Raw genomic sequence first — 13524 nt, forward strand, 5'->3', positions numbered from 1 at the left:
TCCCAGTCAGAGTTTACTGACCATTGGTTTTCTTGGTACTGGACAATATAACAAAGGGGTTAGCAGTTTAATTATAAACTGGAATCTGCATTATTTTAACTACTATGGACTTTCAGTTACAGAAAGGGAAACTGAGGCACTGAGGGTGTGAAGTGTGTTGTTCAAACTTTCCCTGTGACCCAGTCAAAAATAGGAGGCAAAATGGCTTGAGCCCCCTTACTTATTACTTCTCCTCATTACTTCTGTGATTGCTTAGCATAGGAGTTACCATTCATTACTTGCATACCCTTGACTTTCTTGGCTGTAACAGTATGTGAGTGCATTCCAGCTGTAAATGAGGTTATTCAACCTACAGGTGAAAAAGCCACCAGGGCTGCCTCGCACACCCTCATCTCCTGAAGCCTTTCAATACTTGTAGGGAGCTGTGTAGTGACCAAAGCCAAAATATCTTTCAAAGGCTTTGCAAAGTCACCGTCATTTTGTGGGTTTTCTCCCAGGGAGTTTAAAGGTGAAAGCAGGATATGATACAGCAGCCAGAGCCGATGCAGTATTTTATCAAAGTCTGTCGTTGCTAATCTCCTTTTTATGAATGGCAGGGAAGTGGCAGCTATTCACAGGGATAAACAGCAGTCCCAGCAGAGATGCTTTGAACTGCTCTGCTCCTTTGGGAAAGAGATGTGAGATAAAGCCGAATCTGGAAAGCATCAGTGATGGTGCACCGAGGGCCGCTCATCACCGCCGGGGTTCCGGACCTTCCCCTTTCCATCACTTTCTTCCCCCCCCCCCTCCACTGCACCCCTTACCCTGCGCTCCCCACATCCGTGGGGCCGCGAAGGACACGAGCTGAGTCCGCGGGGTCCCCCTGGCCCCCTCTGCACATCTGCCGGGGTCCCGCCCCGCCGCGGGGCCGCATCTGCCGGCACATCTGGGCGGGCGCGGCCCCTCCCCGCGGGCACATCTGGCGGCCGCGGGGGGCGGCCCTCCGCCGGGGCGGGAGGAGCGGCTGTCGGCGCAGCCCCGCCGCCGGTCGGGGCGGGCAGAGACGGCCCGGCGCGCAGGGGAGAGGCGGCCCGATGGGGCGGCCGTCCCGTAGCCTGGCCCCGCTCCGGCTGCTGCTGCTCCTGGCGCTGGGGCACGCCTGGACTTACCGGGAGGAGCCGCAGGACGGCGACAGGTGAGTGTCCCCCGGCCGCGGGTTCCCCCGCGCTCTTTTTCTTTTTTCCTTTCCTATTACTGTTCTCATTTTCCACCCGGCGCCCTGTCTTGCAGGGAGGTCTGCTCGGAGAACAAAATCGCCACCACCCGCTACCCGTGCCTGAAGCCCACGGGAGAGCTCACCACCTGCTTCAGGTGAGAGCGGAGCCGTGGGACACACGCGTGGGCGCGGCTTTAACCCCGGGGGCACAGCGTGACTGCCTCGAGCTGCTCATCTGTCCCCTGCTCCGCGCGGAGCTACCCGGCATTCCGACCGCCTGGTCGCTGCGGGACGGGGAGCTCGGTCACGGCGTGTGGCATCTCCGCTGGCAGCTCCTTTGGTGTCCGGGGAAAAGATTGGATAACGCTGCCAGTGTCACTTCCAAGGCAGCTCTGGAGGGGGTGTGTGGGGTTTGGCTGCTGGACCCCGGCTGTCAGTTGTCGATGCAGATGGGGGCAGCCAGGAGGGGACTGGAGCTGCATCAGTCACAGGACGACCAGGGAAATGTGCTGGGATCGCGCGAGCAGGAAGCCGTTTGAGTTTAGGTGGATGAATCAGACCTTCAGAATGACTGAGTGCTTCAGCTCTGAGGGAGAAGTCATCTGAGGCCTCTGCAATTAAATGATTTTAAGGCAACCCCGATTTTCCTCCCCTCCCCTCCCCTCCCCTCCCCTCCCCTCCCCTCCCCTCCCCTCCCCTCCCCTCCCCTCCCCTCCCCTCCCCTCCCCTCCCCTCCCCTCCCCTCCCCTCCCCTCCCCTCCCCTCCCCTCCCCTCCCCTCCCCTCCCCTCCCCTCCCCTCCCCTCCCCTCCCCTCCCCTCCCCTCCCCATTCCCTTCCCTTTTTCTTAAGCTGTGAATTTGAGAAACGCCGTATGCTTTTCAGAATAATTTGAAAGCTGTTGTAAAGATGATAAATGTCTCAGAACACTTGACAATACAAAGAAGTGTACACAAAACATGAGCACACAGGCATCCCTTTACTGATGTTCTCTGATTAGCCCCATCCCGCAGATGAGACTTCTCATCCATGAAGGCTGCGTCTTGTGAGAGGTTTTGCTTTGTAGAGTCAACTGTGCTCTGCTTCTGCATTTATGCCTGTATGTGCTAGAGTCACTTATGTATACCAAAAATGTGATAAGGCATGTTGGTGCTCACAAGAAGTGTTACAGAGATCCTTCATATTCCCAGCCGTGGTAGCTTTGGTGCTTATATCTGGGAGCTGCAGCTCATCTTCTCACCCTGTGAAGGAGAGGCAGCACCTGCTTTCGTAGCACAGAACTGTGAAAACGTAGGATGTGTGAGTTGGAAAGTACCATAAAAGCCATCCAGCACAACTGAGCTGGTTGCCCCCTACCAGATCAGTTTGCCCAGGACCCCACCCTGTGTGAGGCTGTTTGAAGCTCCAGAGCAGGGGATGCAAAAATGCAGAGTAAATCCTGTTGCTTGCATCCTTGCTTCTGCATGTCCCCACATCCCTCTGTGTGAAGTGGAGCTGCTGTGTGCATAGTGGAGGAGGACATCACAGGCTCCACTGGCTGCTGAGGTCCCCGTGCAAGGAAAGCAAGGCTGTGTTCAGTGGCCAAGTCCGCTCATGCTGTCTTTCACCCTCGATGAGGTGTTGCTGCTGACCTTTGGGCTCTGCTCTCTCGAGCCCTCCCTTCCTCCATCCCTTCACTCCCAGGTGGTTTTCACCATCCTGAGCCTGCACAGACCTGGGTGAGCATTTCCAAATCTCTGTATTGAACTCTATGCTGTTATGGCTCATGTTTCTGAAGTTTGTCTATGTATGTGGCTGCTAGGACCACTTCATATTTAAAAAAAGGAAAAAAAAAAAGGGAAAAAAAGTCTACTCCCACATAATGACCTGTATCCAGGGTCTGGCAGTGGGATGTGTAAGAAGGGCTCCATCCTTTTCTCTGGGCTCTCCTCCTTTACAGGAGCATCTCCTATATGAAGATGTGTGGTTCAGCAGAACGGCATTGCATGGAGGATATTTTAAGTTTGTGTTGTCACTTCAAGGTTGGAGCTGACAGAGAGGTTAGAGGAAACATGCTAACACTGGCCGAGCCAGTGATGCCAAAAGGTGGGCTTCGCCATAGTGGGCATAGCAGGGATTTGATGGTAGTTGGACTAGATGATCTTAGTGGTCTTTCCCAGTCTTAATGATTCTGATTCTATGATTTTTCCAGACCTTCAGGGGCCTTCAGTTCATTTTTCACCCCTGGGCACAATACTGAACATTTTAAAAACTTCAGCTGGAACAGAAACTCATCTTTAGCTCTAGGCAGTTTTCACTCCAGGTTCCTGAAGAACATAACTTTGATGTTCTGGTATTTAATCTTCAACATTTAATTTTTTGTCTTCTTGATTTCACTATGACAATAATTACGCATCGTGTCATGATTTCAATATATTGTTAGAGATAGGATCTAACATTTTGCCTTTTAAAACTATTTGCTATTAGCATGCATATATAATTCATTTACTACGTCAAATTAAATTAATCAGATTGTCACGAACTCTATTTCATGCTACACCATGCCAGGCACAAGGCAGCACACTCTGCTCATTACAGTGTGCTGTACAAGAAGTTAAATAATAAAAAAAAAGAGTACATTTGAAGACAGATGTCAAAATTCCTGAGCAGTGTTGGTTTCCCAAAGAATAAATTCTTCACTGAACACAAGTTCTTCTTTTTTCCTCCTCTTGGATTTTTTTTTCATGAAAATCAGCATGTTTTGCAGAGCACTTCAGTAAAAAATGGCATTTTCTCATCACAAAAGAAATATTTCCTCAAAATTTCTTTTACCAGATTTACTCATGAATATAAATGAGCCAAATGCAGGGCCAAGCCAAAAGTAGGGCCAAGCACTGAGAATATGTTGGCATTTCTCCCTGTGGTCATAGCAACCTTGTACATAATTAAATGTATTTTTTTCATTTTTGAAAGTGTGCAGTCTAGGCCTTGGCTTGGATTGATTAGTATTTTTTTAGATGTTCTCTGTGTTTATTTTCCTATGAATACAGAGGAACAGATGCAACAAGCAATTGGATCTTGTACAGGATCCTTTATTCTCATATCTCATTTAAACTCTTGAATTAAGTACCTTGTACTGATGACCCCCTCACATGGGCATGCAGGGTGTGGTGGTAAAACTCCAGTGCTGGATGAAAAGTGAAATGCTGAGTGAAAACTCCAATTCTGGGTTGGGAAACATTTCTTCTCAGAAGGAGCAGTGAGACACTGTGACAGGCTGCACAGGGAGATGGTGGAGTTGCCATCTGTGGAGGTGTTCAAGAACCAAGATGCAGCACAGAGTGACATGGTTAGTGGGCACGATGGGGATTAGTTGAGGTTGGACTAGATGATCTTAGAGGTCTTTTCCAACCTTAATGATTCTATATGGACTTCAACTCTGTCTATCCCATCTATGATGACTTAGGGTCATGTCATTGTGTAAAAACAGTGTCTGTGGAGCTGGCATATTCTTGCTTGATTCTAGTAGTGTTTTCTTGCAAGGGGATGCTGATGTTTACAAGTACAGGAAACTCAACAATTTATTAATTAAAGACATCTCATTTTTAAGAACTATCAAAACCTGATCACTTTGTTAACTGTTGTATAGTAGGAGATGAAAATATTATGTTTAGTGAGGGCAGGGAATGTGTTTCCAAATTACAACATACAGATTTAATATTTGTTGGCAGCAAATTATTTGTCAGTCATTTGTTGTTACTAGACACTTAAATTATTTCTTTAAATATACTTGATATAAATAGTTTCACTCTTTTTCAGAAGTTTTGGATGAAAAATGTAGGTCTGATTTAACAAAAGCAACACCCAGAGCATGTCAGGGCCCTATGCTTGTCTGGTCACTGCCCTGAATCAGAGAAGTGGAAATTTCAACCTGGGTCTGTATACTGCAGAAGAACACTTCCAAGGTACACAGAGGTATTTCTTTTATGAAGCTTAACTTGCTTGTCTAGGCCTCCCTCAACTTTGCAAATCAAGTTGGCGAAACTGGTGCTTTTAAAGAGACGATTGATCTGGTGAGAAAAAATATCTGTCTCTGAAATCATGGTGAGTGCGCTCCATTGCCTGCTTCTTTTGCTAGAAGTGAAGGATACAGGTTCCTGATCATATTCCAGTTTAAACATCCATTCCAACTGAGAGGATTTTCTCATTCCATATTCAAGGTCAGGTTGGAGGGGCTGTGAGCCCCTGACTGAGCTGTAGGTGACCCTGTTCATCATAGGGGAGTTGGACCAGATGATGTCTAAGGGTCCCTTCCAGCTCACACAATTCTGTAGTTCTGTGATTCTACAATTCTAATTCTGCACGCAATTGGTGTTCTTCTGCAGGACCAGCAAGGAGGAGATGCTGCTGGTGGATTAGAGTACATCAGTGTACATGAAAATAAGGCCATGTTGCAGGGCTTAAAACTTACTTCATAACTTCATCGATAGCTTTTGCAGTGTTCTGGAAGCAAGAGGTCTTTTATGCAGCATGAACGTGTTTCTGTGTAGATTGCTGGCTTCTGATAATTGGCAGTTAAATGTGTCTTATGGAGGCCTTCCTCACACATCAGATTTTCAATTTTGCTATGAAAGATTGCTCCACACTTCAGAACAACAACAAAAAAAAGCAAATATACACCAAAAGAGAATGTCTGTGTATGGATACCCTGCGCAATCCTGATGATAACCATAAATTTTGCACCTTTTTCAAGGTTTTTATTTTCACTCTCTTAAACACTAACACTGCTAGTGGAACCACTTATTTTTACAGGTGGCATCATTTTACACTTTTTCTTAAAAGTAATTGCAAGTACATTAGAGTGTAGCTGCTTCCCAAAGGGCAACACTTTCACTAATACACCCCTGGGGACCACGCACCATTCCTGGTTCCCAGATACTCTGTGAGCATGTTGCAGAGCCTCCGAATGGGGAAAAAACTATATCAGTTCTGAACCTCTCAGCTGGAGTAAGCTAGCTTGTGGTTTTGTCATCTTATCTCTTGACTTTTCTTTTTAGAGATTTCTCATTGGTGCTGTTGCGCTTCCCCTCTGAAGTTTCACTCATCAGTTTAGTTTTAATAGCATTAGAAGAGTCCTGATTTACATTACAATACAACATTGTAAACAAGAAATTTGTCTGATTAGAGAAAAGTGCTGCTTAATATCAAATTATCTTTCAGGGTAGTGCTCTCCGCAAAAAAAAATTTTGCTGAAAATTTAAGAGAGGATAAGATTTTCATTTTTGTTTTTGTTTCAGAAAAGCAAACATACACAGCAGCTGTAATTCCATGTCTGCCAAACAAGTTTTGTTATGTTTCCATAAACTAAGAGTTCTTCTTTTGCACGTAGTTCATTGCTGAAGTGCCATGACCTGCACCACTCAGGATAGCATCAGCATCTGAAACATGCCAGAATACTCAGAGCTGCTTAGTTAAGGTACCTGATGGTTGGATTGAAAATGAGTGTCAGAATATATTATATTACATTAATTTATTCATCCTTCGAAACTGCCCATGATGTGCAGGTGCAGAGCTTCAAACTCCATATCAAGTACATCTCCACGTGTGCTGTCCTCCAAGTTTACCTGCATTCATGAAGAGATACAAAAAGCCCAAGTGTTCTCCTACTTCAAAAGTATTTGTTTTATATATATATAGATATGTGCGGGTGATAACACATATATAAGATAAATATAGAAAAAATATACATATAAAATATACATATTTATATATACATTCAAGGATGTTGGGTATTAGGAAACATTTATTCTCTGAAAGAGTGACACAGGCTGCCCCGGAAGGTGGTGATGTCACCATCCCTGGGGGTGTCCATGAACAGTGGAGATGTGCTGAGTGACATAGTGAGTGGGAATGGCTTGATGGTTGGACTAGACAATCTTGGAGGTCTTCTCCAACCTTAATGATTCTATGATTGAATTACTTATGTCCATTGTATACATAGATACGTGTATCAGTAATGTTACCTTAAATTGCCATCACAGGTAGACTTTTTTTACATAGAAATAACTAAAATTTGGTACATTGCTTTTCCACAAAACACCACATATTATGGTGAAAGTATGAGATTTGTTTCCACTCTTCTACAAGCACCACGGTTTTTCTCAGCTGATTTGAGTGTCCACTGTTTAAGAGCATCACCATGGGTATGCTCCTGTATGCAGACTACAGCAGTTGGGTGGCCATGACTTTCAGGGTCACTCCTCCTTTAGGAAATCACTCTTTCTGAACTTTGGTGAATTAGAGACAGTCTGCAGCTGCAAAACATATAGGTGCTGTGGATTTACCGGGCAGTGACTCCTTGGTGCAGACGGTTCACTCCCAAATGAGCCAATATAACTAATGGTCCTTCAGAACTCTGCGTAATGATGGTGAGTGCTGCACTAAGGTAGAAATTGCTACAATTAAAGGATGAGGTCTGGCAGCTAGCTGCTCGTGCAGTCCGGAAGTTTTTGATGTTCACATCAAAGCAGTTGGGAGAAGTTTAAAACTGGCAAGAGAGAGAGAGAGCTGTGTGATAAGTGCCCTCCTTGGTGGCTTGATCAATAATGAGAACCAGGTGTGTTGCATTATGGTTTTCATCTACTGAATATAGGGTTAAATATGAACTGACTTTCCTGGGCATGGCGTCTAGCACAGAGGCTCCAGACAAACAAAATAGTAGCCCCAGGGCCTCCCGTGGTTGATACAAAATATGTAATAAAAATAGGCAGCCAAAGGGAATATGACTTTGGTAATTATCCTGTGCATTGTGTTTGCTCCCTAAGGTCAGGTTGCTTTGCCACTCTTGCTGGCAGCAGGATGGTGTGAGTGCAGAGGTTGCTCTGCGTCAGGAGGGATGAGGCAGAAAGGGGAGGGACTGAGGGATGAAGGCATGAAGCAACAAGGAGAAAAAGGGAAAACAGTAAAAACAGGGGCTTAGAACAGACAGGAAACAAGATAAAAGTTACAGAGATGAGAAGAGAGAAATTCCAGCTTGCTGCGACAGATATGTGTGTGATGAGAGGCAATCACGTCCCAAAGAAGTATAATTTAAACACTTCCAGACTTCATCTGCTTAAGTAGAACCCAGACAAACAAAGCATCAGCTGAAAGCAAACAAAAACACACGCACGCACCCTGGGGAAATGCCAGTTCTCTGGATTGCTTGGAGCAAGGCTGCAGAGCAGTGGCTGCTTCCCCCAAACACCTCTTCTGCTCTTCTGCTGCCTTGGCATGGGAAATCTGACCCCTCCTGCAGCATGTGGGTCTACAGCAGGGCAGAGGAGCATGATGCAGGCAGATATTTAACCTCTCATTGGCTCATATTGCCTTCCCTTGTGGTACCATGGCACAATGAGCAGTAGGTGAACATGATGTATTTAAATTACGTTCGGAGGAATAGGTAAAACTTGTCAGGCATCCTGGATCTGTCCATAGGCTGCTGAGAAAGCCACGGCCCAACAGGATGAGTGTGCAGGGGACAAGTTATCTTGCACTGTTAGCTGAGCCTCCCTGGTGTGGTGGCACTGCATGTTTGGAGAGCAGTTGCTATGCAACAAGATCACACAAAGCAGATGTGTGCACAATACCTTGCGTCACCCATACTGCTGATTTACAGATGTGCAGAGAAACATTACCTGGGTATATCACATTTCAGATTTCTCTTGTGCAATTCTGAATGTGATATATTTTTATTGTTTTATTTTCATTTTTGGTTGATGTTGTGCTGAATTCTTCTATCTCTGAGTTTAATCTTTCATTTTTGTCTCCACCGCAGTGCCCTGAGTCCTGAGATGACTTCTCTCTTGATATGTGAATCATTGCTGGGTGTTTGGTATCCCTGTCACTGCATGGGAAGCAGATGGGCTGGGGGGATTGGAGTTGGTTTGGTTTGTGCTAGGGTGGAGACAGGGAGAAGACCTGTGCTGGTGCTCTCCCATTGCATCATGTCTGTCCTCTGGGCTACGCTTGTCTTTAAATTCACACTTAATAAGAGATGGAAGCTTGTGCCTATATCCAAGTAAACAGAGCTGACATTTGATTTACAGTAAAAATGCTACTCCACAGTTCTGCTTAGGGTCTTTTTTCTGTTGCTTGTTTTCAGTTTCCGAGCTGATGGTGGCTTCTTTTGTAAACTAACAGTAGCAAACGTCATTCTGCTGGTACACTTTGCCTTTTCTTCTATGTTGTTCCAATTATCCACAAAAACAATGGAGGGCCAAATCCATACAGTGCTGACTCAGTTTCTTTTTGGGGTAAGAGAAGAAAGCAGTCCATCTGAATCTCCTTGAGGGTAGCTCTGATTAACAATTGAAGAGAAAAACAATTTCAACTGCAGACAGTAGTCCCAGAGTTCAGCTGTGTTTGGAAAATCCTCCTTGCTTAAAGAGTGTTTTCCATCATGTGTTGATTTTGTTGTTGATCCTGGTTCAAAAAATGAAGTACAAGTCCATAAAGCGTTTAGCTTACATCCAGCTATTAAAAGCATGCACTTCTGGTTTTAGTTTTCATTCATTTTAAACTTCAGTTCTAACCACGACCATTTAAATTGGTGATCTGTACTAGATGTAAATAAGGTGAAACAGTCAGTGTATATTCATTGTACAAAGACGAGCAGCTATTCAGAAGTAAACACACATCAAACAGAACTTTTTCTCCATCCTTTTCAAATGGGCTGGGAGCTAAGGCAGTGCATACACGGTGTTCTAAGTAGGCAAGAGAGGCAAAATCAAAGTTATTATCTGAATATGAAAAAGGAATTGTTCTTGGAGAATGAATGGGCTTATTATAAGTCAAGGGCAAGTTTCACTACAGAGAGAGCTTGGAGAAGTATAGAACAATATTCATCTGGGCTAGAAAGTGTATTAAGAACAGAAGTTTTTCTATGGAGAAATCAGCAGTGCAAAGCTTCCAATGTAAAACAGCAGTCTTTTTATTGGCTTGATCATCTCATTACCTTCTCTCAAGGGGAAGGCTGGCAGCTAATTCTCTGTAATGAAACACCAAGTCCAAAAAGTCATATTGCAAAATGGTTGAAGAAGTACACAAAGTATTGTAGTAATATTTTAGGAGTGATGGGTAAACACTGACAGCATAGAAATCAGTCAAAACACTAAAAAAAATTATGTTCCAAACTCTTTTTATATGAGAGAGCAAATAACTTCATTGGATGCGTCATTTCAGTGTAAATAACTTCCTGCCCAGAGCTCTAATGCCTCCCTGGAATGTTAATATTTTTATGATCACATTCAACTCATTTAGTATGTTGTAAATCTGACATCTTGCCTATTCAACAAGATGCTATTATCAGATACAATTTTCATTATTGAATATATCATCTTAACTGCATCAAAAAGCAGTGTTGTTTCCTAAGCAGTGCTGTCTGGAATTCTGACAAAACCCTTAGCTTAGAGATTATTGCCTTTGAGAGTTTAAGTAAGTTATAATTGAAACAAAAAGAGCAAAGGAGAAAATTATTTAATCTTTATAATAACATCTGTGAGACGAGAAAAACTGGCTAAAAATGGAGTTGTGTGTCTTTGGTACATTAGTGGTTTGAAAGTGAAGTGTGAGAGTCTAGAAGAACTCAAGGTCACTGGAGCTACTTTTGGTGAACTCTTGATGCTTCCAGGAATAGACAGTTGCTTATAACTGCAGCTCCCCAAGGCAAGAGCAGGGAGCAGCAGCAGCCATGCATGCTTGTAGTCTGGGCTGATCTATGCTTGGGAACTGGTCACTTAATGATCCCTTGTGTGGTTGGGTTGGTTGTCTGCACAATGGTGGCCCAGACAGTCTACAGAAACTGTTGTCTCAGACCGTGACTTCTGTGGTGCCTCAGATGTTGACTTCTCAATATATTACATAATGTCCTGGTTGTATGAAAATAGGCATTTTGTTTAGGCAGATAGAGAAACACTGTTTTGATGTATAACATATTTGGATGAAAAGCTAATTAGGCTCATTTTTATATTCCCCTGAAGAAACTCTGAGTCTACTCCACCACTCCCTGGACGCTAGAAAATGAACTTCCAGAGAACAACAGTTGGCGAAACTCCTTTGGATATCAGAACTGAGTGATGAGGGAGTTTGTAGAAAAGGAGTAATTCTTTTCAGAAATTTTCACAGAAAATCCTCATTTCAAGATTTTCTGATTTTAAAACAAAGAAACACAAAGTGGACTGTGTTTAACAACGGATAACGGGATATATTTTTATTCTACATTGTCATGCTGGTCTCTTGGAAGAAATAAGGAAAATAGAAGATGATAAGTCCTTCTAAATTAAGCCATTCTAGGACGTCCTCAAACCTGTATTTTAGGAGACCAGGTTCAGTCATCTGCCACTGTATAGTTTAGTGAAGAAAGAGGGAAAGAGTTATCCTTTGGACCAAGTTAACATGTCCCGTTTCCTCTTAGTTTTAAAACTTGTTACAGAGAGTCAAATTTCACTGTGATAAAACTTCAGTGAAGAACTTTTCCCACAGACGTTTTTCTAAAGACAGACTTGCATTCCTGGCTGCTCTTGGGGTGTCAAAGTAGATTCAAATTGCCTTCAAACCCTCTCTTTGCATTTGATCTTTGATCAGGTTCTTTTCCTGCAGAAATATTACAATATGACTCAGGAGCTCAAGAAATCTTCTTGACATGGGTAAATACAGGAAATATATATAAATTTATAGTAAATCTACATAATATAAAATTTGTTTGCAGGTCTGTATCCTTTTTGATTGTTCTTGAAAGCTCACCTGTGCTATGGGGTTGCTCTTTGGTCCCCTGATTGGCACCAACCATACTGAGGTCATAGAATCATACAATCACCGAGGTTGGAAAAGACCTACAGGATCATCCAACCATCCTCCTATCACCAATAGTTCTCACTAAACCATGTTCCTTGACACAACGTGTAAATGTTCCTTGAACACTACCAGGGTTGGTGACTCCACCACCTCCCTGGGCAGCCTATTCCAGCGCCTGACCACTCTTTCAGAAAAGTAGTAATTCCTAACGTCCAGCCTGAATCTTCCTGGTGCAACTTGAGGCCATTCTCTCATCCTATCACTAGTTACAAGAGGGAAGAGGCTGATCCCCAGCTCACTACAACCTCCCTTCTTGTAATCATAGAGAGCAGTAATGTCTCCTGACAGCCTCCTTTTCTCCAGACTGAATAATCCCAGCGCACTCAGCTGCTCCTCATAAGGCCTGTGCTCCATACCCCTCACTGGCTTTGTTGACCAGTCACCAGCTGGATTTAACTCCATTCACCACCACTTTCTGGGCCTGGCCCTCCAGCCAGTTCCTTACCCAGCAAAGAGTGTACCTGTATAAGTCATGGGCTGACAGCTTCTGCAGGAGGACACAGTGAGAGACAGTGTCAAAGGCTTTGCTAAAGTCTAGGTAGACTACATCAGCAGCCTTTCCCTCATCCACCAGGTGGGTCACTTGGTCATAAAGGGAGATCAGGTTGGTCAAGCAGTACCTGCCCCTTCATGAACCCGTGATTGCTAGACCTGATCCCCTACTTGTCCTGCACATGCTGCGTGATCTCCCTCAAGACAATCTGCTCCATAACCTTCCCTGGCACCAAGGTCAGGCTAATAGGCCTGTAGTTCCCTGTATCCTCCTTACAACCCTTCTTGTAGATGAGAGTCACTTTGGCAAGCCTCTGGTCTCCTGGAACCTCACTAGTTAACCAGGCGCACTGATAGATGATGGAAAGCGGCTCAGCTATCACCTCCACCTGTTCCCTTAGCACTCTCGGGTGAATCTTATCCAGCCTCGTGGACTTGTGTCAGTCCAGGTGGAGTAGTTGGTCTCTGACTGCTTCCTCCTGAAACATGGGGTGTTTATTCTGCTCCCCATCCGAGACTTCCAGGTCTCAGTGTAGAGTAACCCAAGGATAACTGTTCTGACTTCTAAAGATAGATGTAAAAAAAGACATTGACAGCCTCAGCCTTTTCCTTATCCTCAGTGGTCATGTTCCCAGCAGCATCCAGTAAAAAATGGAGATTCTCTTTGATCCTCCTTACTGTTGATATATTTGTAAAAGAGTTTCTTGTTCCCTTTTACCCAGTGGCCAGGTTGAGTTCAAGCTGGGCTTTTGCTTTTCTAATTTTCTCTTTGCATGTTAACATTTTATTTTATTCATTCTGAGTTGTCCATCTCTTCTTCCACAGGAGGCAGATTCTCTTTTTCTCCTGGAGCCTCAGGAAAAGCTCCCTGTTTATCCACGCTGGTCTTCTTCTGCATTGGCTCATTTTGTAGCTCAGGGAGACAGCCTACTCCTGCACCTTTAAGACTTCCTTCTTAATGAGCAAC

General features: G+C 44.3%; 1 protein-coding gene across 1 annotated transcript in view; it reads left to right on the forward strand.

Moving 5' to 3' along the window:
• The first annotated feature begins 1073 nt into the window (after positions 1 to 1073).
• CCBE1 (collagen and calcium binding EGF domains 1) overlaps positions 1074 to 13524 on the forward strand; it is a 90022-nt gene continuing 77571 nt past the window's right edge. Inside the window, exons 1-2 of the mRNA XM_065740010.1 lie at positions 1074 to 1174; positions 1270 to 1350. Coding sequence (XP_065596082.1) covers positions 1074 to 1174; positions 1270 to 1350 — 182 coding nt within the window. The remainder of the gene's footprint in view (positions 1175 to 1269; positions 1351 to 13524) is intronic.

Source organism: Cyrtonyx montezumae, unplaced genomic scaffold (assembly GCF_038088225.1).
Source record: "Cyrtonyx montezumae isolate F1298 unplaced genomic scaffold, pur_monq_1.0 scaffold_25, whole genome shotgun sequence".
NCBI lineage: Eukaryota > Metazoa > Chordata > Aves > Galliformes > Odontophoridae > Cyrtonyx > Cyrtonyx montezumae.